Source organism: Oncorhynchus kisutch, linkage group LG19 (genome assembly GCF_002021735.2).
Source record: "Oncorhynchus kisutch isolate 150728-3 linkage group LG19, Okis_V2, whole genome shotgun sequence".
Taxonomy (NCBI): Eukaryota; Metazoa; Chordata; class Actinopteri; order Salmoniformes; family Salmonidae; genus Oncorhynchus; species Oncorhynchus kisutch.
In genome coordinates, this window is record NC_034192.2 from 30,714,486 (window position 1) to 30,740,858 (window position 26,373).

At 44.1% G+C, this 26,373-nt stretch overlaps 2 protein-coding genes across 8 annotated transcripts in view; both read left to right on the forward strand.

The window, feature by feature from the left end:
- LOC109864645 (bifunctional heparan sulfate N-deacetylase/N-sulfotransferase 1-like) overlaps positions 1-18,821 on the forward strand; it is a 90,215-nt gene extending 71,394 nt beyond the window's left edge. For 2 of the 4 annotated variants that reach the window (XM_020452500.2, XM_020452501.2), the window contains 13 exons: positions 2,721-3,771; positions 4,626-5,108; positions 10,049-10,136; positions 10,460-10,614; positions 10,842-11,027; positions 11,959-12,087; positions 12,252-12,434; positions 12,946-13,042; positions 13,608-13,731; positions 14,112-14,286; positions 14,548-14,828; positions 14,957-15,059; positions 15,258-18,821. In XM_020452500.2, coding sequence (XP_020308089.2) covers positions 3,208-3,771; positions 4,626-5,108; positions 10,049-10,136; positions 10,460-10,614; positions 10,842-11,027; positions 11,959-12,087; positions 12,252-12,434; positions 12,946-13,042; positions 13,608-13,731; positions 14,112-14,286; positions 14,548-14,828; positions 14,957-15,059; positions 15,258-15,377 — 2,688 coding nt within the window. In that variant the 5' untranslated portion in view covers positions 2,721-3,207 and the 3' untranslated portion in view covers positions 15,378-18,821. The remainder of the gene's footprint in view (positions 1-2,720; positions 3,772-4,625; positions 5,109-10,048; positions 10,137-10,459; positions 10,615-10,841; positions 11,028-11,958; positions 12,088-12,251; positions 12,435-12,945; positions 13,043-13,607; positions 13,732-14,111; positions 14,287-14,547; positions 14,829-14,956; positions 15,060-15,257) is intronic. The other 2 variants (XM_031797741.1, XM_031797742.1) reach the window with 1 other exon arrangement.
- On the forward strand, positions 18,590-24,469 carry LOC109864646 (H-2 class II histocompatibility antigen gamma chain-like). Of its 4 annotated transcripts, XM_031797743.1 has the most exons (10): positions 18,590-18,641; positions 18,865-20,230; positions 21,004-21,173; positions 21,427-21,521; positions 21,758-21,814; positions 21,944-22,027; positions 22,942-23,023; positions 23,215-23,415; positions 23,618-23,671; positions 23,890-24,469. In XM_031797743.1, exons 2-10 carry the CDS (start codon positions 20,145-20,147, stop codon positions 23,895-23,897), a joined length of 837 nt encoding a protein of 278 aa, XP_031653603.1. In that variant the 5' UTR covers positions 18,590-18,641; positions 18,865-20,144; the 3' UTR covers positions 23,898-24,469. The 4 variants fall into 4 exon arrangements, 3 of the variants coding, with proteins under 3 accessions (XP_031653603.1, XP_020308092.1, XP_020308091.1); XM_020452503.2 differs by having other exon boundaries at positions 18,594-20,230; XM_020452502.2 differs by lacking the exon at positions 18,590-18,641 and having other exon boundaries at positions 19,871-20,230; positions 21,424-21,521.
- The last annotated feature ends 1,904 nt before the right edge of the window (positions 24,470-26,373 follow it).

Genomic DNA, 26,373 nt, shown 5'->3' on the forward strand with positions numbered 1-26,373 from the left:
ATTCTGGTGACTTGTCAGGACATTGTGGTCCTGACAATGTAGGAAAATACGTGTACACACACACACTCCTCAGCGCTGCTGTCATCTGCTATTGTTTATATACACGCACCCACTTTATTCTGCCCTTACAATTAATCCCACGCTAATAATGGGGTAAATATGTTAATTGCTGTTTTGAACACTTGGTAAATTCCTGATTTGATTGCTGCATCGGACAATTTTGCTGCTAATTTCTCTCGCTCTGTCCTTCTCCCTATTTTCTCTCTCTTTTTATTGCCTCGTCTTTCTTTCCCTCTTCCCCATCTGTCTGTGTCTGTTGCCTCGTTTAGTAACTCTTTCATCCTCACAGGCAATTACAGCCCTCATATTCACTGTGAGCTCTTCCCGTCAGAGAGCTTGGAAAGGTTAGCTATTAAATTCACATTAGTCTCAGTCTGTCTACCTCTCTACCTCTGCTCTCTATGCATGAGGAAGGGACTGATTCCTTCTTTACTGTGTTCTGTTCAGCAGCAGACTGGGATGGATGGCGAGAGAGCCTCTCTCCACCGCTCTCTACCTTGCTGACACGTCGGCCCCACGTTCCATCAGGTCACTCAGGATATAAAATATTCATGCGTCTTCTCTCTTCTTTCTTTTTGCCATTATTTTCCATTTATTTCATTATTTGTTGGAAGAAGGGTTGAGGGATGCTTAGACTCTCCTTTGAAGGCCGAGAGATTGAGTAAGAGATAGAGAGGGTTAGATCTGAACATCCATTAGCCTGCGTTTTCCACTCAGTGTAAATGCATCTCTAGTGTACCTAGCTACCTATCTATTCCCTCTACATTACAGTCTAATGCTCTCTTCTCTGCTCTCCTCTCTCCCCCCTGACCTTGCTACAAGGCCTAGGCTCATACCCAAGGCCTCAAGCTCTCCTTGCGCTCCCTATCTCCATCTCTCTCTTGCTCACCCCCCCCCCTCTCTCTCTCCCCTACCCTTTCTCTTTCTCCCACACCCTCCCTCACTCTCCGTCACCCCTCTCTCCCCCTCTCTCTGATCTTGTGTAATTGTAGTCCTTTGTGGCCTAGGCTGAAGGTCAACATTGGGGGCCAGTCAATACTGGTGAGAGTTGGTCAAGACCTACCATAGATAGATGGCTTTCTTCCCTCCTCTTCCCTCCTCTCCTCTGCTTATCCTGCTGTGAACCGGTGCCCGCCAACCCCTGTCACCACCAATGCCAGTCTCACGGTAGCGTTTTGTCCCCTCAGACCTTTGGCCTCAGATAACATTCTGTCATTAGTGATTATCAAAACAAAACGACTTTTAAAAGTCCCTTTTCAAAAGAAAATAAGAGGACTTGACTACTCCAACCCACCACAGTGCTCGAGTAATATCTGGAACCTTCTCTCAAAGCAGGGTAACCACCCACCTGAGAAAACGTTACTACTAGTGATAAAGTTTCTCTCTCTCTCTCGACGTAAGTCGTCCTCTGCACTCTTGCGCGACCTCTGCGCTGTGCCGTAGCGGCTAATCTTATTTAGATAGGCCGTGGCACGGACCTGGCTCCTCACAGAAGGAATGGGAATCTTCAGTATACCAGGGCTGTGTGTTTTGGTCTGCTCTAGACAGATACTTTCTCTGCACACCCACGTCCTTTTCACAGCCTCTCTTTACGTTGAAAAACTCTGGTCCTCAGAAGGGAATTCTGGAAGCGGCTCATAGAAAGTGTGATATATTTTTCTCTGCCGCAGCAGAACGGCTCAGGAGGGTGATTTGGGGCGTCTTTCAAGATTGTGACTGACGCAGAAAGACCGGCGGGACTTCGCTATACCAAAATGTACAGTTCTCACACAGTTGATTGTTTTGTATGGTGAGATCTTTGGCCTCTCTCCATGGTATTCCACAAGGAATGCTATATGGAATGATATTGAACTCTCCTTCATGGAATACCTTGAGGAATTCTATATGGAACCATGGAATGATATCAGGTTTTTCCCTCATCAAGCTACTCTAGTCAGAAATCAATAACTCATTAAATGCAGTCCGTGTCAGAGAAGTACTGTTTTGTAAAGTGTCGGGCTTTGGTGGGCCCACACAGAGCACTCTGCTCTCTCTCTGTACGGTAATAAACCTTTGATAATGCCCTCCCTTTAAGAAGACATTTTTGATTGCGTTAGGTAATCCATTTTTGATTAGATCCAAGGTCTTAATGAATCCTTATGGGTAGAATGGTGGTCATTAATGAATGGTTGAGATTGAGAGGGCGGCGGTCTGTCTTGCTCTCGTGTGGGGTGTGTGTGTGGTTGGATAGCAGAAGAGAGAAGGGAAAAAAACGCAATACTTAATAATACAGTTGTCTCATTTCTCAAGTAGTTCTCCTTGATGAGAGATGAGAATGGTTCTGTGTGTTTTATGGGGAATAGGAGGCTAGTGGCCATGGCTTCATTTTACATGCAGTCACATAGCCCTGCCTGGACAGACTGCCTCAACTGCTCGCCTCTAGGCTTTGTTCTCTGTCTGTGTCTGTGAGGGCCAAGGGTAGAGCTCTGATGGCATGTGTGTAGGTGAAGGCAAGAACTACTTTTTAAAATGACCTTTCAGAGGAGCTGGCACCTGCACTGTAGCCTACACCTCTCCCACACAAGTAAACAAACCAAAGAAATATGGCTGTGAGTTACGTAGAGGCAATATTCTCTCTGTGGATTTTTGATGTTCTATTTCTTTCTTGCGTTTCTTTCCAGGTCATCACCAGATATCGTCCAGGAGGATGCTGCTATTGGGATGACCTTTGTGACCTCACCTTTGCCCTCCCCTGGAAAGATCCACTACCAATCAAGAACCCTGAACAACGGCCTACATGGATGTGGTTGGCTGGTTCCAGTGATGGACAGGTGACCAGCCAGCCCTCTAGCCGCCCTCTTCTACTTTGACTCCCCTCCCCCTCCCTCCCAGACGTGCAGTGTGCACCCCCGGTCGGAGACCCCCCACATCTCTGCCATGGTGACATAATCAGCAGCACAACATGTGGGAGATCCAACATCATGAGACCGTCTCATTTCTATCTCCAGTAGCTGCTGCTGAAGCTGCTGCTTCTCTAGCCTGTGGATTACCGATTAGACCACTTGAAATAACAAGACGGACTTTGGACTAATTTACTTTTACTCTCCACCAAGTAGCCCTCGAGGGACTGTTTTCTGGGTGTCAGTCGGTCGGGCGTTGTGCGTGACGATGCTGGGATGCGTGTCCCGCCTGCGTCGGCTGGTCCGTCTCGTCCACCACCTCCCCCTCCAAACCTCCCTGCTCCTCCTCTTCCTCTTCTGCACCGTCAGCGTCTTCGTCTCCGCCTACTTCCTGTACGGCGTCAAACGGGAGCTCGAGCCCTCAGGAGGGGGCGTGGCTGGCAGCGAGGGGGCGTCGGCCATCTACGATGACCTGCGGGCGAGCCCGTCTCGGCTGCTCCCGGTGCGGGCGGTGTCGGGGGGGCTTGCTGGGGGCGAGGGGGGCAGAGGAGGGGTGAGGACAAACCCCTTGGTGCTGGTGTTTGTAGAGAGCCAGTACTCTCAGCTGGGCCAGGAGATAGTCGCCATCCTGGAGTCTGGACGTTTCCACTACCGGACAGAGATCTCTCCAGGTAAAGGGGACATGCCCACATTAACAGATAAGGAGCGTGGGCGCTTCACGCTAGTCATCTATGAGAACATTCTGAAATATGTAAACCTGGATGCCTGGAACCGAGAGCTGCTGGACAAGTACTGTGTGGAGTATGGAGTGGGCATCATCGGCTTCTTTAAGGTTAGAAACACTCTACTGGCTGTCTTTCACTCTATCTCCACCTCTCCAGCTGTCCATCTCTCTTTATCTTTCTGTCGTCCCTAAGGAAATAGATCTCACTGTGCTGGGGAGAATGTGAAAGAGCTGAGGTGAGGAGTAGTACATCTACAGTACCAGTCAAAAGTTTGGACACACCTACTCATTCAAAGGTTTTTCTTTATTTGTACTATTTTCTACATTGTAGAAAAATAGTGAAGACATCAAACTATCAAACCATCAAACTATGAAATAACACATATGGAATCGTGTAGTAACCAAAAGTGTTAAACAAATCAAAATATATTTTATTTTTCAAAGTAGCCACCCTTTGCCTTGATGATAGCTTTTCACACTCTTGGCTTTCTCTCAACCAGCTTCATGGGGTAGTCACATGGAATGCTATCGGGGAGAGAATGAGAGTTCATCTCAATGAAATCTCATCTGAAGAGATAGTCAGCTCCATCATCAATGTTGAACAGGAATGTGTGTTAAATATCTCAGCAAGCATTGAGCGAAAGTTGCTGTAATATTTTTTTGTATGAGCACATCTTTTGTGTGTGTGGGTGAGTGTTAACGTAATTGGGTTTTTTTTGTGTGTTTTTAATTTAACCTTTTTTTAACTAGACAATATAATAACATTGCGTTTTCTCAGACTCCCACATGAGGAAGGGTGAGTGAGAGCTAAAAAGATTCTATGCCACATGATTGGAAGTTTTGCCTATTCAGTGCAATACAACAGATTTCTATCTGCAACGTTCTGAATAGAATTGACTGGAATGGACCTGAAGTTGTAACGCTGTCCCCTCTTGATGTTGTCATTGATTTCCCTCCTGTAGGCCAATGAGAACAGCCTGCTGAGTGCCCAGCTCAAAGGATTCCCCCTCTTCCTCCATTCCAACCTGGGCCTGAAGGACTGCACGGTCAATCCCAAGTCCCCCCTCCTCTTCATCACACGCTCCGGCCAGCCCCTCCCCGGCCCCCTGCCCGGGGACGACTGGACCGTCTTCCAGTCCAACCACTCCACCTACGAGCCCGTGCTCCTGACCAAGACCCAGTCCGCCGAGAGTGTCCCCTCGCTTGGTACGACGGCCACGCTGCTCCCCTCCGTTGTGCAGGACCTGGGTCTCCACGACGGCATCCAGAGGGTTCTGTTTGGGAACAACCTCAACTTCTGGCTGCACAAGCTGGTGTTTGTGGACGCGGTGGGCTTCCTGTCGGGGAAGAGGCTGTCTCTCTCCCTGGAGCGACACCTACTGGTCGATATAGATGACATATTTGTGGGGAAGGAAGGGACCCGGATGAAGGTGAAGGATGTCAAGGTGATACATACTTGGAAAATAGAAAATGTCAATTTCCAATGTTTTGGTCTCTGAGACCTTGTAATTGTGTTGCATAATATGTTTGTAATGAAGCATTATTAGCTAGGCAGGTGGGCTGGTACAGGACATGAAAGGCATCGTGCCATTCCTAGTATCATATTAAACTTCTCAGTATGCTGACTCATATGACATATAATTAGGTTAAAATAAACAGATAATAGCATGATCGATGGAATTGTGTTGTTAGATTTCAGTGCAGCCTTTGATGTTATTTATCCAATAGATAAATAGTGTTCTTCAATGGAAGCTTTTCTAACATCAGATACAGGGGCATTGTCCCTCAGGGCAGTTGCCTTCAGCCGTTACTCTTCTCGGTTTTTACAAATGATTTGCCACAGGTCTTACACAGAGCCGGAATGACTATGTATGTTGATGATTACACACTCTACATGTCGGCACCCAGAGCTCATTGGAATTCTAAATAAGGAGCTTACAGTCAGTATCAAAACACACAAATGTCACAAATCAACTATGCTAGTTTTTCAGGCTCTGGTCTTGTCCCATCTTGATTACTGTCCAGTAATATGGTCAAGTGCAGCGAAGAAAGACCTAGCAGAGCTGCAGCTGGCTCAAAACAGAGCAGCACGCCTTGCCCTTAACTGCACATACAGAGCTAACATCAACAACATGCAAATCAAATCAAATCAAATTTTATTTGTCACATACACATGGTTAGCAGATGTTAATGCGAGTGTAGCGAAATGCTTGTGCTTCTAGTTCCGACAATGCAGTAATAACGAACAAGTAATCTAACTAACAATTCCCCAAAAAACTACTGTCTTATACACAGTGTAAGGGGATAAAGAATATGTACATAAGGATATATGAATGAGTGATGGTACAGAGTAGCATAGGCAAGATACAGTAGATGATATCGAGTACAGTATATACATATGAGATGAGTATGTAAACCAAGTGGCGTAGTTAAAGTGGCTAGTGATACATGTATTACATAAGGATGCAGTCGATGATATAGAGTACAGTATCTACGTATGCATATGAGATGAATAATGTAGGGTAAGTAACATTATATAAGGTAGCATTGTTTAAAGTGGCTAGTGATATATTTACATCATTTCCCATCAATTCCCATGATTAAAGTGGCTGGAGTAGAGTCAGTGTCATTGACAGTGTGTTGGCAGTAGCCACTCAATGTTAGTGGTGGCTGTTTAACAGTCTGATGGCCTTGAGATAGAAGCTGTTTTTCAGTCTCTCGGTCCCAGCTTTGATGCACCTGTACTGACCTCGCCTTCTGGATGACAGTGGGGTGAACAGGCAGTGGCTCGGGTGGTTGATGTCCTTGATGTCCTTGATCTTTATGGCCTTCCTGTAGCATCGGGTGGTGTAGGTGTCCTGGAGGGCAGGTAGTTTGCCCCCGGTGATGCGTTGTGCAGACCTCACTACCCTCTGGAGAGCCTTACGGTTGAGGGCGGTGCAGTTGCCATACCAGGCGGTGATACAGCCCGCCAGGATGCTCTCGATTGTGCATCTGTAGAAGTTTGTGAGTGCTTTTGGTGACAAGCCGAATTTCTTCAGCCTCCTGAGGTTGAAGAGGCGCTGCTGCGCCTTCCTCACGATGCTGTCTGTGTGAGTGGACCAATTCAGTTTGTCTGTGATGTGTATGCCGAGGAACTTAAAACTTGCTACCCTCTCCACTACTGTTCCATCGATGTGGATGGGGGGGTGTTCCCTCTGCTGTTTCCTGAAGTCCACAATCATCTCCTTAGTTTTGTTGACGTTGAGTGTGAGGTTACTTTCCTGACACCACACTCCGAGGGCCCTCACCTCCTCCCTGTAGGCCGTCTCGTCGTTATTGGTAATCAAGCCTACCACTGTTGTGTCGTCCGCAAACTTGATGATTGGGTTGGAGGCGTGCATGGCCACGCAGTCGTGGGTGAACAGGGAGTACAGGAGAGGGCTCAGAACGCACCCTTGTGGGGCCCCAGTGTTGAGGATCAGCGGGGAGGAGATGTTGTTGCCAACCCTCACCACCTGGGGGCGGCCCGTCAGGAAGTCCAGTACCCAGTTGCACAGGGCGGGGTCGAGACCCAGGGTCTCGAGCTTGATGACGAGCTTGGAGGGTACTATGGTGCATGCCAGTCTTTCCTGGTTGAGGGTTGCTGAGAGATGAAATAGCCTAATCCACTCATTTGAAGGGGTGTCCACATACTTTTGTATATATCGTGTATTTCTCAATGGGGAAAAAATGCACGAAAATGAGTCATCTCCCGTTGAATGACAACAAAGACTTTATTGATTAATCTGTACTGTTGACCAATCACCGACGAAGGGGCATAGACTTTGGCTCTGAACTTTGACTTGCCTCCACAAAAAGTTGTGTGCCCGAACAGCTGAAAAATTGTCACCGAAGCCCAATACAAACGAAAAACATCACACAATGTTGTCATAATATACAGTACCAGCAAAAGTTTGGACAAAGCCTACTCATTCAAGTTTTTTTTGTAATTTTCTACATTGTAGAATAATAGTGAAGACATCAAAACTATAAAATAACACATATGGAATCATGTAGTAACCAAAAAAGTGTTACACAAATCAGATGTATTTATATTTGAGATTCTTCAAAGTAGCCACCTTTGCCTTGATGACAGCTTTTCAGACTCTTGGCATTCTCTCAACCAGCTTCACCTGGAATATTTTTCCAGCAGTTTTGAAGGAGTTCCCACATATGCTGAGCACTTGTTGGCTACTTTTCCTTCACTCCAAGGTCCAACTCATCCCAAACCATCTCAAATGGATTGAGGTAATGTGATTGTGGAGGTCAGGTCATCTGATGCAGCACTTCATCACTCTCCTTCTTGGTCAAATAGCCTTTACACAGCTTGGAGGTGTGTTGGGTCGTTGTCCTGTTGAAAAACAAATGATAGTCCCACTAAGCGCAAACCAGATGGGATGGCGTATCGCTGCAGAATGCTGTGGTAGCCATGCTGGTTAAGTGTGCCTTGAATTGTAAATAAATCACTGACAGTGTCACCAGCAAAGCACCATCACACCTCCTCCTCCATGCTTCACGATGGGAGCCACACATGCAGGGATCATCCGTTCACCTACTCTGCGTCTCACAAAGACACGGTGGTTGGAACCAAAAATCTAAAATTTGGATTCATCAGACCAAAGGACAGATTTCCACCGGTCTCATGTTTCTTGGCCCAAGCAAATCTCTTCTTTCTTTCTTTCTTTCTTTCTTTCTTTCTTTCTTTCTTTCTTTCTTTCTTTCTTTCTTTCTTTCTTTCTTTCTTTCTTTCTTTCTTTCTTTCTTTCTTTCTTTCTTTCTTTCTTTCTTTCTTTCTTTCTTTCTTTCTTTCTTTCTTTCTTTCTTTCTTTCTTTCTATTGGTGTCCTTTAGTAGTTGTTTCTTTGCAGAAATTCGACCATAAAGGCCTGATTCACGCAGTCTCCTCTGAACAGTTGATGTTGAGATGTGTCTGTTACTTCAACTCTGTGAAGTATGTATTTGGGCTACAATTTCTGAGGCTGGTAACTCTAATGAACTTATCCTCTGCAGCAGGTAACCCTGGGTCTTCCTTTCCTGTGGCGGTCCTCATGAGAGCCAGTTTCATCACAGCTCTTGATGATTTTATCGACTACAGTTGAAGAAACATTCAAAGTTCTTGACATTTCCCATTTTGACTCACCTTCATGTCTTAAAGTAATGATGGACTGTCGCTTATCTTTGCTTATTTGAGCTGTTCTTGCCATAATATGGACTCTATACCACGCCTACCTTGTCACAACACAACTGATTGGCTCAAATGCGTTAAGAAGGAAAGAAATTCCACAAATTAACTATTAACAAGGCACACCTGTTAATTGACACTCATTCCAGGTGACTGACTACCTCATGAAGCTGGTTGAGAAAATGCCAAGAGTGTGCAAGGCCGTCAAGGCAAAGGGTGGCGGCTTTGAAGAATCCTAAAATCTCAAATCTATTTTGATTTGTTTAACACTTTTTTTTGGTTTCTAATGATTCCATATGTGTTATTTCATCGTTTTGAGGTCTTCGTGATTGTTCTACAATGTAGAAAATAGTATAAACAAAGAAAAACCCTGGAATGAGTAGGTGTCCAAACTTTTGACTGGTACTGTTTACACCAACTCTTCCGAACTGTTCTGGCTGGGAAGCATGCGAACACCTTTACACACGTCATTTTTTGTATTATTACCATGTATTTTTTTTAATGATTGTTTGTATATCGTTGTATTTTAAATTTGTGTGACTGTCCTCATCTATCTGTGTTTTGTTACTTGTCATGTTTTGTGTTTTTTGTGGACCCCAGGAAGAGTAGCTGCTGCTTCTGCAAAAGCTAACGGGGATCCAAATAAACAAATAGAGTTGACAGGCTACAGTGTTACGATAGAGACACACACACACACACACACTCTCTTAAGAACCATAGTCATGAATATTTCAATACATACAGAATAGCAGAACCTTTTCAGTTATCTGTATCTTTCTGTGTGTGTCCCATCAGAGTTGGGCTGCTTCCTCACATGAGCTAGGGTAGAGAAGTATATCAAGGCTTCCTTCCTCTCTTGGAATCCGAACAGTGGGGTGTGAAGAATAAATCACACTGTCTCTCCTGACAAGGCAGGAGGGACACAGGGAGACGGGGAGAAAGAGGGAGATGTGAGTGGATTCATATATGGTACGGAGATCAAATGAAACAAACACTCAAATCAGAGGAGAGAGAGAAAGGAGGAGAGAAAAGAGTACAGGAAAAATGCACCCGGGGGTGGATGAGGGTGTGTACATGGAGGGAGTTGCAGATTGACAAATTCAGCTGTGTGTGTGTGACTGTGCGTGTGCTTACATGCGGGTGTGTATTGCCCTGCTCACCTTCCCTCTCCTCTCTGAGTCAGGCCCTGTTGGAGACCCAGAGAGCGCTGCGTAACAATGTTCCCAACTTCACCTTCAACCTGGGCTTCTCAGGGAAGTTCTTCCATGCAGGTAAGACCGGAGAACACAGCATCCCACTCATGCAGTACAAGATCTGTGTACTGAAGCTTATTACTGATAGCATCACAGTTTGTACTCCTTGGTTTATCACCAGAAATCCTAGTTTTCTCTTGTCCTCCTCTCTCTGTGATTATCTTCCTCACCTTCTATCTCACCCTTGTCCATTCCCTGACAAACTCCTTTCTTTGCCCTTTTCATGTTTCATATTCTCTCTGTGTTCCACTGTCCTCCTCCTGTCCTCCCCTTCTTCCACTATTCTTCTTCTCACCTCCTATCCTCCTCTTCTCCCTCCCCCGTCCTCCCTTTGTGTCCAGGGTCAGATGAGGAGGACCTGGGGGATGATCTGCTCCTCTCCTACGTCAATGAGTTCTGGTGGTTCCCCCACATGTGGAGCCACATGCAGCCCCACCTCTTCCACAACCAGTCAGTGCTAGCCGAACAGATGCTTCTCAACAAGAGGTTCGCTATGGTGAGTCTATGTCTGTCTGGAGGCTAGCAGTGGGATGCCAGCAATTAGCCCACCTCACTATGTTGCTCCAAATGAGAAATTCAAACTTTAGCTTAACACAGCTAGTACCACTGTGATTTTAATTGTTATCCCTTCTTTCTCCCTACCTACCTTATATTCTTCTCTCTCTGTCCTTTCTTCTTCACACCCACCCCCCTCCATCTCCCCCTCCCTCTCTCTATCTCTAGGAGCACGGTATCCCCACTAACATGGGCTATGCGGTAGCCCCCCACCACTCGGGTGTGTACCCAGTTCACCTGCAGCTGTACGATGCCTGGAAGAAGGTGTGGGGCATCAGGGTGACCAGCACGGAGGAGTACCCCCACCTCAAACCTGCCCGCTTCAGACGGGGATTCATACACAGTGGTATCAGCGTGAGTCACAGGACCTTTACCAACGGTTGCACTTCCTCTCTCTCCCTTATTCTCCTCTTTACTCTGTCTTGCCTCTACCTCTTCTGTGTTTGCATCTCTCCTCCACTTCTCTCTGTTCCGACCTCCATCAACATCTTTCTATCTCTTCCCCCCCACTTGTCTCTGTCCTCCCATGAGTGGTTGATATAACAGCGGTAGGATTTTATTTATATCACCGTGGCAACAGTGGCCTTGGAATGGACAGTCTCATTAGGCCTTCCCGTTGGATCAGTAAGTGTGTTTTGAGGATCCCTCTACAGCAGGTGGTGATACTGGACCGTAGCCACGCCAACCACTTGGCTGGCCCCCAAACACTACCTCCTGGATACACCTTTAACAATATAGCAACACCATCCACGGCGATGACCATAACACTGGCTTAATAACACAACAACAGCAACACGGGTTGCTGTAACCATAAATCACCAAAACATAACTTTATCTTCTTCGAAATACATTCTAAAATAAATCGGGTAGTCTAGTGTCTACATTGTGTGGTGTTGCCAGTAGTTTTCCTCCCCTGCGCTCTGTATCTCTCTATTTTTGTCTGCCCTTGAGATGCAGCTCTGAGTGGTCCAGTCTTCTCTGCTCGGCTCATACAATACATTAGATGATTGATATTCAGATCCCCAGACACTCTCTCTCGCTGCATGTGTATTTGAATGAATTTCCATATAGACTCAGAGCGAATGAGGTTTGCTTTCCCCAAACGAGAAGTATAATATGAAGATTATTGAACACAAAAGTGGTGATATTGCCTAATATGTTTTGCATTGACTAGACCAGTGGGGCTGGTGTGTGTGTGTGTGTGTGTGTGTGTGTGTGTGTGTGTGTGTGTGTGTGTGTGTGTGTGTGTGTGTGTGTGTGTGTGTGTGTGTGTGTGTGTTTGCAGGTCTTGCCCAGACAGACGTGTGGTCTGTTCACACACACCATATTCTATAAGGAGTACCCAGGCGGACCCAACGAGCTGGACAAACTCATCAACGGAGGAGAGCTGTTCCTCACTGTCCTACTCAACCCGGTGAGTTAACGCGCACACACACACAAACGCATGCACACACACCACACACACTCTTTCATTCTCTCTATACATTCAATCGCTACTCAGACTATCAGAGTGGATTGAAGTGAACCTTTCTGTCTTTCTCTCTCTCCATTTTCCTTCATCCATCTCTCCTCCTCCAGATCAGTATTTTCATGACCCACCTGTCTAACTACGGTAACGACCGGCTGGGCCTTTACACCTTCAAAAGCCTGGTGGCCTTCCTGCAGACGTGGACCAATCTGCGGCTACAGACCCTGCCTCCCGTCCAGCTGGCCCACAGATACTATAACCTCTTCCCTAACGAGAAAGACCCACTCTGGCAGGTCAGTCTGTGTGGGAGAGAGAGAGAGAGAGAGTGAGAGAGAGACAGAGAGACAGAGACAGAGAGAGAGACAGAGAGAGATAGAGAGAGACAGAGAGAGTGTGTGGCTGGAACTGGATGTGTGCATTAACTAATACTGGGATGTTAAAGGGGTGCTCCACTCAAAATACAACCTAACATGTTAACAGTCTTGGAGAAATCAGCTACATCCAAGGGAAGTAAGAATATCATGTTAGGTTGTATTTTGCATGGATCCTCCCTTGAGTAATTTATTCAGGTTAGTCTCATTTAGATAGAATTGATTTAACAGGAGTCCTGGTTGGACCCTTGTCCTGTACGCCACAATCTGTTGCCAAGAATTGTGTTTGTGTTCAAAGGGCATCTCCATTGATAGTTCCAATATGTAGCCGCATGTCCTCGGGATGTTGTATGGATGGATTTGTTCAGGGTTCATTAAGCAACTGGATACTTGTAAGAATTTCTAATGATCTTCATAAACCCTGGTCCTACAGGATCCCTGCGAGGACAAAAGGCACAAGGACATCTGGTCAAAGGAGAAAACGTGTGACCGCTTCCCCAAGCTGCTTGTCATTGGGCCTCAGAAGACAGGTGAGAGAGACGGAACACCAGCAACCCCCAGTGGGCATCACCAGCAATGACTCTCGGTCCACAATCTCACGTTGCTTTGTTTCACCTCGTTTCTGTTTCATTTCCCTACCTCATGTAATTATTTACAATAGTTGGAGTTGAGACATCTTTGGTCTGGTCTGTAGGAGGGAGGTTTCAAGACTTTGGGCTGAAGAGGTGTCGTTCTTTCAGTGTTACACACGCTCAGTACAGAACAGAACAGACTAACAGGACCTGACCTGTCACAGATGACCGACTGACTCGCTCTCCTCCAGAGTGAAAGCAGAAGGAAGTTTATGAGGAACACACACTCACCGACACTAATGGGAATGGGACACTAACAAGACAATTTATTAGATTATTAATTGTTATGGCTGCGGCAAGGTGCTTCAAAGTCAATTTGTCAATGCCTCAAAATAGATTCTCCCTCTCGCTTCTCTCTCTCTCGCTCTCTCTCTCTCCTTCTTCCCCTCCCCCCTCTGTCTTTCTCTATCCAATTCCTCCCCTCCCCTGTCTCTCCCCCTCCCTCCCTCCCTCCTCTCCATAGGTTCTACAGCCCTCTATCTGTTTCTGGGCATGCACCCTGACCTGACCAGTAACTACCCCAACAAGGAGACCTTTGAGGAGATCCAGTTCTTCAATGGACACAACTACCACAGAGGCATCGACTGGTATGACTGCCACCGAGAAAGAGCTCTGGGCCCGTGTTCATAAAGCATCTCAGAGTAGGAGTGCTAATCTAAGATCAGGTCCCCACAGTCCATGTAATGGTATTCCTAATGATCTAAAAGGCAAGACTGATCCTAGATCAGCACTCCTACTCTGAGACGCTTTATGCATATGGACCGTGTTCTGTTCTAGCTGCACAGACAGAATTACAATAAGCAGGGTGATCGCGAAGTGGATGACGACTTGGAGGCGCTTGCGCAGACCCAGACAATGTCTAGAGACTTTCCATTGAACATGCTTTCTAGTCCAGGAGCTTCATATGTGCTTCTGTCAGTGTATAATTGAGTTGATGGATCTGTTTACTCTTTTGGTGAACACACAGGTACATGGAGTACTTCCCCCTGCCCTCCAACACCAGCTCAGACTACTACTTTGAGAAAAGTGCCAGCTACTTTGACTCCGAGGTGGCAGCGGAGCGGGCGGCCACCCTCCTGCCCAAGGCCAAGATCATCACCATCCTCATCAACCCAGCCGACCGCGCTTACTCCTGGTACCAGGTTGGTTATAACTCTTTATAATGCATGAGACATAACCATTCTTCCTTATTAATATGTAATATCCAATCCTGGTACCAAGTCTTAGAAATGATTATAACTGTTAGAATTTATAGTAATGTATGAGTAGTTAGGCCTATGTCATGCTCTTATTACTGAGTTATAACCACTCTTGTTACTAGGTCAGTTATACCTCATCAGGCACCATATTACTGAGTACCATATTAACACAACACCATTTCTTCTCTCTGCTTCCCCTTACAGCACCAGCGTGCCCATGATGACCCAGTGGCTCTGAAGTACTCCTTCCATGATGTCATCACGGCTACCCATGATTCCCCGGTAAAACTGCGTGTGCTCCAGAACCGCTGTCTGGTGCCAGGCTGGTACGCCATCCACATGGAGCGCTGGCTCAACCACTACCACTCCAGCCAGGTCCTGGTTCTGGACGGGCAGCAGCTGAAGACTGAGCCGGCCTCAGTCATGGACAGGATCCAGAAGTTTCTGGGCCTGGTCAACACCGTCAACTACCACAATATCCTAGCGTGAGTTCTCTTTAGCAACACATAGCAGCTAACCTACCTCACCATTTATAAAGTTCATTCAGTAACTGATTCCAAGTGTCCCAGGTGTAGGTTTAGGTACGTTTACAAAATGTTCTGATTTTCTTCAGGTTTGACCCCAAGAAAGGCTTCTGGTGTCAGCTGCTGGAGGGAGGGAAGACCAAGTGTCTGGGGAAGAGCAAGGGGCGTAGGTACCCTGACATGGACCCGGAGGTAAGAGTTCTCATTTGCCAATACAATTTGTTCACTGATATTTGCTTAATTAAGATACATGTTTGTAGACTACCTCTACGATTATCCTGCTTGTAACTGATAAGGGGTGTTTATTGATTGAATCTTGGCTGTGGGGGTAATTATCATATTATCTCTCTCTAAATCACTCCTATTGTTCTCTCTTTCTCTTTCCTCCAGTCCCAGTCGTTCCTCAGGGAGCACTACAGGGATCACAACATAGAGCTGTCTAAGCTGCTGTACAGAATGGGCCAGCCCCTGCCCAGCTGGCTCCGAGAGCAACTGATCCATACCAGGTAGAAGTACCGGGGGGGGGGGGGGGCAGCTCAGCGGACAGTACCACAGCTCAACCATCCCCCTGACAGAATACCATATGGAGGAGTATGATTCTATCCCCTTAGAGGATTATTTTAATCCCTTAAAGAATCCATAAGGGATAAGTACTCACCCTTGACAAGGTTCAGAAGGGGTGTATTTTCTGATCACCTGTCAAAGTGAAGATTAGGATGCACGAGCCTCCTTCTCAGGGTGCCCTTCATAAGAGGGAAGGGCATGGAGAAAGGGAGAGCAGGGATTGTGATTTACGAGTTGGCAGTGAGTCTACAATGGCCTGCCGCCTAAGTTCTCTCCCCTCACTCCCCAAGTTGCACCACCCCATGATGCACCACCACCCTCACTTGGTACGGTCTAGGAACAGAGACCCCCCCCCAACAGGACTGTACCACCTCTTACGGGGGTTTACCTGTGATACAGACAGGATGGGATAGAGACGGGGGTGGTCAACCCTTATCCGCTCTTCCTTTGACTATCCCTTGCCTTACTCACATGGACTCAGACCTTACTCTTGGGAGGAAGAGGAGGATGAAGAGGAAGAGTGAGACTTGGCTAGCCTGTACAGTACCAGTCGTTTAAGGCTGGGCGGAAATTAACAGTGTCAGCTTGTGTCAGTCAACACTCTACTCCCATATACTGAAAGACACAACTAACTGCCATCCTAGAAATTGGAAGATGAATTAATAAAGTAGATGATGAAACAATAGGGCAGATATGACAAATGAGTAGAGATCAATTAGCACTTGAATTAATAAAAAATAAATGGCATTAGTTGGAAATGCCTGTGGTCTCTGTCTAAAAACCAAGGGGGATATGTTGTGTATTGACTGGTAGTCTTATTCACTAGGCCTTTGTAGACACTAGACATTAATGCATTTACCAGTGCCAGGACAGAATCAGCACCACTACATTGCATGGCCTATTGACAGTTCTTCTTTTTTTAAGATTGTGACAAAAAAAATTGCCCCTTTTTTGTTTATTTTAACTTTGGTGACGCGTTATTGTAGAATTGACCAGAAAGACATTTTGCTTACTCTCCCTTTCGGATGGAGTTGATTGCACAGCACAGGGGGGTGCCAGGCTGCACATGTTAAAAGCACAATATGCAAAGTGGTACATCTCTTAAAAAGACTCTTTACAAATTCACACAGGTTCTCATTAACCCCTTTGAGCAAAGCACGTTGAAAATAAGTATTTCTGGTCGAAAAGATGTTGAAATGACGTATTTTTAACGTCTTGTGCTCACTGGGACAGGTTGTCTGTATGTGAAGTTGGACATAAGCTATGTTTAAATGCTCTCATGGAGATAGAAAATGAGAAAACAAAACAATATTTTTATTGAGGATGTCGTGAAAGCTGTGTATATTTTTGTCTCTTTGTTCTATTTCATTTGTTATTAGCAGGTGTTCATAGTATTTATGCGTTGCATCAGGGAGGATATAAAAGATGCACATCTAACATAGTCAATATGAGCCTATACAGTTGAAGTCAGATGTTTACATACACCTTAGCCAAATACATTTAAACTCAGTTTTTCACAATTCCTGACATTTAATCCAAGTAAAAAATGCCGTGTTTTAGGTCAGTTAGGATCACCACTTTATTTGTGTGAAATGTCAGAATAATAGTAGAGAGAATGATTTATTTCAGCTTTTATTTATTTCATCACATACCCAGAGGGGTCAGAAGTTTATATACACTCAATTAGTATTTGGTAGCATTGCCTTTAAATTGTTTAACTTGGGTCAAATGTTTCGGGTACCCTTCCACAAGCTTCCCACAATAAGTTGGGTGAATTTCAGCCCATTTTTCCTGACAGAGCTGGGGTAACTGTGTCAGGTTTGTAGGCCTCCTTGCTCGCACATGCTTTTTCAGTTCTGCCCACAAATGTTCTATAGGATTGAGGTCAGGGCTTCGTGATGGCCACTCCAATACCTTGACTTTGTTGTCCTTAAGCCATTTTGCCACAACTTTGGAAGTATGCTTGGGGTCATTGTCCATTTGGAAGACCCATTTGTGACCAAGCTTTAACTTCCTGACTGATGTCTTGAGATGTTGCTTCAATGTATCCACACAATTGTCTTCCCTCATGATGCCATCTATTTTGTGAAGGGCACCAGTCCCTCCTGCAGCAAAGCACCCCCACAACATGATGCTTCCACCCCCATGCTTCACGGTTGGGATGGTGTTCTTTGGCTTGCAAGCCTCGCCCTTTTTCCTCCAAACATAACAATGGTCATTATGGCCAAACAGTTTTATTTTTGTTAATCTCTAGGAGACAGAACGCGTCTCCTTCCTGAGCGTTATGATGGCTGCGTGGTCCCATGGCGTTTATAGTTTGTACAGGCGTCTATTGTTTGTACAGATGAATGTGGCACCTTCAGGCATTTGGAAATTGCTCCTCAGGATGAACCAGACTTGTGGAGTTCTACAAAAAAAAATCTAAGGTCTTGGCTGATTTCTTTGTATTTTCCCATGATGTCAAGCAAAGAGGTAGGCCTTGAAATACATCCACAGGTACACCTCCAATTGACTTAAATGATGTCAATTAGCCTATCAGAAGCTTCTAAAGCCATGACATCATTTGCTGGAATATTCCAAGCTGTTTAAAGGCACTGTCAATTTAGTGTATGTAAACTTCTGACCCACTGGAAAATAAATTGATACAGTGAATTATAAGTGAAATAATCTGTCTGTAAACAATTGTTGGAAAAAGTATATGTCATGCACAAAGTAGATGTCTTAACCGACTTGCCAAAACTATTGTTTGTTTAACAAGAAATGTGTGGAGTGGTTGAAAAACTAGTTTTAATGACTACAACCTAAGTGTATATGTAAACTTCAGACTTCAACTGTACGTACGGTATAGTTCCTAATTTGTTGGTCACATGGTTTTACCACCGCAACCATAGATATCAAAAAGCTGCCCTTACTGTCTACAATTGTTGTCAGTCGATATAACAATGCACATGCATTTCCTGACTATGTCATGTCGTGTTGTAGACATACGTTATTGCATGTGGTCGAGGTGACATTCTTTCAGCCCCCTCTCACAATGCAATGAGAGAGGTATTTAAGTGGGAGAGAATCAGCCAGGTCGTATTGAAATGTCACTACAATGAGTCATATAATACGGTGCCATCTGCTAAAGGTCCAAGCAGATCTTCTGTTTCCTGTCTGTTCATACCATCCCCTCTCATCTCTCCTCACGCAGCCAACTGGTGTACAGAGGTCCTTGATTTCTTTATATAAAGTATTATTGACACGATAATAACGCATAATAACAGCAATGATGGTACTAATCTCCCTGGACTGTACGATAAAGACGTGTAATTGTCGTCAATCATTTTTACAGTGTAACTGATATTGTTGGTGCTTTTTAATTTGCAAATAAACACCACTGTATTTTTGTCTCGTTGGTCAATTTGCTCTTCTTTCCCCTCTGAGTTTTCAGATAAACACTCTATAATTTGGAACGGAGAAACGGATTACTGCTCAAACAAAGTATGTTTTGGCATTAGAGAAGACGGAGATTGGAACAGTCTCACGGGGGCAAGTATGAGGAAATGAACAATGAGGAAACTCACTATTAGGGTCTGGTGTGTTCACATTTTCTCCCCTGCTTATTTTATAAACATAATCTTATCGTGGTTTTAGTTTCACAGTATATTTTAACATTTTTGGGGTTTCAGTTTGAAGCTGTGTTAGAAGATCAGTACAGATATCCATCTCCAGACTGACTGAGTCTAAACTGACTATGAGTAAACATGTACTGTATTGAGACGTTTCTTGTCCTCACATGATGATCTGATTTATCTTGACAGCATCTCCTTCTCATCCCCGCTTCCTTAAAACGAAAATCCCCAACCTTCAATGTAGAATAAGGGGAATCCTGATCAAGAGCTAGGGAATGACCGATGATCCGTTTACAGAAGTAGATAATAGCCTTCAAGACATCCAATGAGAATAGAACTTTATAATATGACAATGTTGTCTCTGGGGAGAATGGTTTCAAACATCTTGCATCCTTATCAACTTTAATATCATACTAACCTTTCCTATTACCATACTGCAGCTTCTAAAGTATCTGCATCCTCATTTCAGAATGGAATTAAGGACAAAAGCCAAATGTTATTTTTTTCTATCTATATATTATTACCTCCTGAAAATAAGAGAAGCAAAATATTGCACTGGTTCAAACCTCTATCCATAAGTATTATTTCTATTCATTGTTTTATCAAATACATCTCATATAATTACTGGGACAGTTTAAGTACAGGGCTAGATAAACACGGGGGTATCCGTTGTAAATGTTGCACCCATTCCAGAATGAATTATGATCTGTAGAGTAAAAGCGTTTCCTCTTCAACCAATCAAATGGGATGTTCATTTTAAATGTTCAATCTGAGGGATTTTCTAACAACTATTAATGCTATGAAAAGTTAAACTACTTTCTTTTCATCAGTTCAGATTTGTCTGCCTCTATCAACAAGTGATGCAGGGCAGGTTGACCAATGACAGCTTAGAATAAACTCCTCGACAATGTAGTTGAACCTGCCCATCACTTTATTGACTCGGGACTTTCCATTTAATTCCAGGCTAGACCATTGTTCTATTCATTTCAGCCCGATACTTTCTCCGAATAGATCCCTTCCTCATTTACTACACTGTTAAATCGTTGCGTTCGTCGGATCCAGACTAGGTTTGATTTGAGAGAACTTGGACGCGGAGAGAATGGAGGAGCAACAGCAACATGATGATGCGCTCCTGGGGCGCACAGGGAGCCAGGACGTGATCCTACCAATGACAGCTACAAGAGGGTGAGACACAATTACTGAAAAATCTATAAAACATATTTCATTTGTTAAGTATTAGAAATGAAATATGTTTTATAGATGTTGCAGTTAAATCGGTAAACATTCATTTTGCCTATAGGGTCAGTGTTTCTTTACCTTCCAAATGAAGGTTCAAGTATGTATAAACTCAAATGATTTTATTATAATAAATTATAGAAGGATATATAAAATAAGACTAGGAAAGTCCTTAAAAAGGTGTAATAGTTTATGCTTAAGGTTACAACTGGTAGGCTATGCTATTCTGAATGTACATCATTATTGATAGTATGCACAAATTATATTGAACATGCAATCACGACATTTGATTTCATGTATTTTTTTGAATTACATTCCAAACGTGTTGATTATAGTCATTGTTGAGGGAGTATTCAAAAAAATGGGAGCTATCTGATTAGGTGGCCTTCCCCATACTTTCGCTCTTTCCAAGTCAAAGCCTCTGCCTGGCAACTAGTGATGTCTCACAAACCTGCATTAATCATTGGCTCAGGAATGAGGAACAGAAAACGGTTTAATATTTTCATTCTAAAAAGGGAGGTGGGTACTTCTTTGTTGTATAAGAACTGGTTTAGGATTAGCTTTTGACTCTGGACCAGGGCTTTGATTAGTTCTCACATAACATACCAGGGCAAACCCAAAAATGTCAGAGATGCAATTATGCACATCCTCATACCACTTTGAAAGTGACATTTGATCCAGTCCCCATGGGGTCAAGGTGTAATCTCTATATCTCTCTGTAGGGCTTCTAACAGCCGTCCGTTGAAGATAGCAGGGTTCACAGTGTTGGCCTGTCTTCTCCTGGCCGGCCAGGCCTTCACTGCCTACATGGTCTTCAACCAGAGGGGCCAGATCCACGACATGGAGAAGAGCAATGACAACATGCGCAAGCAGCTGAGAAACAGACCTCCAGGTAAGGGGGGAAGGAAAGGGGAGGGAGGAACAAGGAGGGAAGGAGTGGTGTTGATGTAGGTAGTGTTGGTGGTCAAAGGAGAGGGAAGTGAGATCTACTTATTTAGGAAGAGAGACTGGGGGGACTTGATAGAAAAGAGGAATACAGGTACTGGGCTTATTCCTCTGAAGTTCAAAGTTCAGGGGGAGCTAGCTTTCTCCCAATTTGAAGTGTGCACTCATTGGTCTCTGTCACCCCCCTTTTGCTCAAGCAGTAGCCCCTGTCCAGATGCACATGCCCATGTTCAACATGCCCCGGCTGATAGACTTCACTGATGAGGACACCAAGACAGAAAAGACTCCCATGACGGTATGACTCCTGTTTCCCCATTGCGGTCTTCTTAAAGGCTTCTATGAACTGAGGAAACGCGGTCACTAGATGGCAGCAACTACTCACTTGCAACTGTCAACTTGTGTGTAACTCAAGTGAAATTGCATTGTATACCTACCCCCTTAGGAGTAAGCTCCCTCTTCCTGCTCTTTTGAAATTATAATATGAGTGTGATGAGTATTTATTTTCTGTTTGTCTCTCTGCTCTCCCACCAGAAATTGGAGGCCACTGCCATTGTGAGCCTAGAGAAGCAGGTGAAGGACCTGCTGCAGGTAAATTAATGAATACATATTCATTTATCCACTCTTTGCATTGAAGTCACCTCTACAAAAGGACAGAGAAATGTCAAATATTGACAATTGATTGATTAAATCAATCATTTGATTGTCTGTTTTTATTAGAGCCCCCAGCTGCCCCAGTTCAACGAGACGTTCCTGGCCAACCTACAGAGCCTGAAGAGACAGATGGAGGAGGCCGAGTGGAAGGTGAGACTGAATCTGTGTGTCCCAAATAGCACCCTATTCTCTCTTTAGTGCATTCCTTTTGACCATGGCCATAAGGCTCCTGTTTACCGTTTGGGACTCACCCTGAGAACATATACTTATAATAGACAGGACAAACATATTTCAACGATTTCACTTATATAATCAAAACCAATCAATTATAGCATTATTTTTTTTGCCTCATTCAGTAGTTTGACCTAATTAAGTCGATTCATGTTGAAAAATAATGTGAAAATAATAATTTATATTCCTAAAGCATAAAATTAAATGATACTGTTGCTGCATCCTGTTGTCATGGATTTTACATTTATAGCCCAGTGTCAAAACATTGGTTTTAGATGTCCAAATTCATAATCAATATGCTGAAATAAGTTGTGATATGTTGAAGACAATACAGAAAAATGACTCCCTACAGACACACTATTCACACTTATGTTCAGGTAACTTGTATTCTGGTAAATTAGTACCTTATAAACATCTCAGGCACCAACATTTACCAGTCGATCACTCTAGACTGGAATTGATTAGTACAAACCATAGATATTTATCTGGTACAAGCAATTGAATTTCTAAGATCGTGATAAATATAAACTTTCATACTAACACAATTTAGGGTAGGATAAAATATTTTGATTTAAGATGATAGTTAATGACGCACACTCACAGTTTTTTACAACAATGACATACATTTCTTACTACTTTAACCATAGAGAGAGTTTAACCACAATTGTTAACCACAATTTAATCAGGCGCTCTAGACTAGAGCTTACATAGTGACTGTGCAGCAGGCTGAATGTTTGATGTCTCTCCTTATAATATCCCATGAATATACAGTATATGACCCACACTTAGGCCTATCTTATTTGAACTTTAACCCCCGACTGTGTTTTCTGCAGGGTTTTGAGACTTGGGCACGTAATTGGCTGCTCTTCCAGATGGCCCAGGAGAAGCCCCCTGCACCCAGCACACCTCAGCCTGGTGAGTTTACCACAAACCACCGCCATCACCACCACCCACCAACCGTCACACCACCTTACGAATGCACAACTTCCTCTGTCTTGTCTCTCTGTCTCTTATTTCATCCACGACCTGAACCAAGTATTGAATAAAAACTCACCTTTTCTCTCCTCTTTTCATTCGTCTTTCCCTCTCTTCTGGCTGTTCCTCAGCCGCTGGCCTGCAGACCAAGTGTAACCTGGAGAAGTCGTTCCACGGCCATAAGCTTGGTGCCTACCTCCCTCAGTGTGACGAGCAGGGCAACTACCTGCCCATGCAGTGCTGGCACGCCACTGGTTTCTGCTGGTGTGTGGACAAGAACGGCAAAATCATCGAGGGCACCAGCATGCGTGGCAGAGCCACCTGTGACAGAGGTAGGAACTGGGCAGACAGTTATACAGCGTTAAGCGTTACTGACCTCTGTGTCCATGCAATTGCTTTTTAGTGCTTTCTGCAGTCTATAACAAAGCTCATTTGCTCACTATTACACCTGCCATGGTATATCTATGCAGTTGTATGTACATATAGATAGTGATGTGACTATTTTTGTCTCATGCTCCGGTTTGTTCCCCGCAGTCCCCAGTCGGATGGCAGGTTTCCCCAGGATGATGCAGCTGAAGGAGTACAAGGGTGCGTGTTTCACAGACAAGCAGAAATAGAGAGGGAGAGAAATAAAGTCAATAAGAAACAGACAGAGAGAGAGGGATACAATACATAGACCACACTTGATTACATGGAACTAAAAGGTGTTGTCTGACTGTTTTGTTTTTACACTGTGTACTGTTCATCTGAATAAATTGCATGATGGTTTCGTACATATGGTTGATTCTATTCTCTATATTTTGCAGATGAGTAAAACCACAGCTCCACCAGGGCACCAGCTGGCCTGCTCTCTCCTCGTCTCACTGCCAGATTTTTTTGTTTTGTTTTTTTTACTTCTAATGACTATTTCACTCTTCCTCTATCATGATAAAGGTCAATTATATGGGATACAACACAATGAAATACTCTCTTTTGATTCATGGATAATAGTTTTCTTTGGACAGTATAAATGCTGTGAACATTATTAACAGCATTTTTTTTGCTTCTGAACTCAACATAGCTATGTAAAGCATTTGAGATATAAATACAAGATGTGTGTTACATTTTAAACCATGCACAACACCCAGACTTTTCCATCCCCAAACCCTGACCCAAACCCCTGTCAACTTTGACCCCTAGTGCCTCCAATCATATCCAGCTGATGGGGGCTAGCCCCACCCCGTTTCCCTATTCTGTCTCTCCACACGTAGACTGCCATAAGGCTTATTTGATCAGCTTCTGTCTAGAGTTTCTAACATAGATGTAGTGTGAAGCATGCTTTGACTTTTATGAATGTAGGGATAGGAGAACCGATAAAAATGAATAAAGTGCTATTTCCTACTAAAATGTGTTTTGTTTGTTTGTAACTCTTATTGTACATTAATCTCTTTTAGGACAGACTACTTAAACATACATGGTACCATCTGACTAGAGATTTTAGTTCTGGGATAACAGATTAATTTAACATGGAATCTGCCCACCACAAAAAAAACAACTAGTGTAAAATGAATGACCATAACAAGACTGCAGATTAAGGGTTATGCTATTTTTTTTATCCGTTATTTTACCAGGTAAATTGACTGAGAACACATTCTCATTTGCAGCAACGACCTGGGGAATAGTTACAGGGGAGAGGAGGGGGATTAATGAGCCAATTGTAAATTGGTTAGGAGTAGGCTACAGTAGGATGAAATTAACTGTTGACACATGGAAAAGTCTATCTGAAGGTAACCTCTGTTTTGAACTCATACCCACATTCTGAGTAACTGTACACCCCTTGACCAGTGAAAATGGAGTCTGGGACATAAATATTTCAGGCCAGTGTAATCAAACCCAAATGAACTCGCAACACTCTGGATGGTATGGCTTCAGACTGCTTTCTCTGAGGACATGAACACACCTGTAAGTACCTCGCTACTTACTGTCCAATGTATGTGTGTCATGAGACTTGTTATAAAGGGTAAATTAGTGTTATTAATCAATCTCTTTCATAATGTTGTGGTTAATGGGACAATGGTGTTCAAAGGTAACCGAGCATGAGATCCGGGACAGTATTCAGGCGATTCGAACAAAAATGATGTCACAAGGGGACCATCGAGAGGAGGATGTCCATAGGCTGGCAGAACTAACCCATAATCTAAAGGTGAGATACAGTCTCTTTCCTGTAGAGAACAGCATATCTAGCTGTATCTGAAACAACAAATAAACTATGCCTCAATCTCTGCAATGAGTATTTAGAGCTGTGTTGATTTGGCAGGGACTGCATTCCCCAAAGACCCTAATACATATTGATAATAGTGACCATAACCCTGACCACAACATGGACCACAGTGTGACCATAGAGAGAAGGAAAGACCTGCAGGACCAGCTGAGACAGGAGTTGGACGAACACATTCAAGGTAGTGTGTATGTAATGTGAATGTGAGGACTGTTATAAGTACACAAGCGAGCTGTAGTTGTAAATATACTAGGATGAGAGCTATAGTTCTAAATATGACCACCAAAGTACACTACGTGAAACCTGCATGATTGGTGTTCGAAATCCCATTTTCCCTCATAAGTATTTGAAGTCACTGTGATAGGACAACCACTGTTTCCTTACTCTGTCCAGTATCTGCGTCATTTTCCCCATCTTTTTATTGGCCAGTCTGAGATATGGCTTTTTCTTTGCAACTCTGCCTAGAAGGCCTCCAACTCCTATGTCTTTTCTGGTTAGAGCCAGTTTGCACTGTTCTGTTAAGGGAGTAGTACACAGTGTTGTATATGATCTTCAGTTTCTTGGCAATCTCTCGCATGGAATACCCTTCATTTTTCAGAACAAGAATAGACTGACGAGTTTCAGAGGAAAGTCTGTTTCTGGCCATTTTGAGCCTGTAATCAAACCCACAAATGCTGATGCTCCAGATACTCGGGCCAGTTCTTTTCTCTGTAAATATCAATGATGTCGCTCTTGCTGCTGGTGATTTTCTGATCCTCCTCTACGCAGACGACACCATTCTGTTTACATCTGGCCCTTCTTTGGACACTGTGTTAACAAACCTCCAAACGAGCTTCAATGCCATACAACACGCCTTCCGTGACTTCCAATTGCTTTTAAATGCTAGTAAAACCAAATGCATGCTCTCCAACCGATTGCTGCCCGCACCCGCCCACCCGACTAGCATCACTACTCTGGACGGTTCTGACTTAGAATATGTGGACTACAAATACCTACTGTAGGTGTCTGGTTAGACTGTAAACTCTCCTTCAAG

What these genes read in the sequence shown, in the direction of transcription:
- LOC109864646 (XM_020452502.2), top strand. Translation starts at nt 20,145, where the DNA reads ATGGAGGAGCAACAGCAACATGATGATGCGCTCCTGGGGCGCACAGGG. An exon ending in AGGTGAAGGACCTGCTGCAG is followed by an intron (nt 21,815 to 21,943) that starts GTAAATTAATGA and finishes TGTTTTTATTAG; the next exon opens with AGCCCCCAGCTGCCCCAGTT. An exon ending in CAGAGCCACCTGTGACAGAG is followed by an intron (nt 23,416 to 23,617) that starts GTAGGAACTGGG and finishes TGTTCCCCGCAG; the next exon opens with TCCCCAGTCGGATGGCAGGT.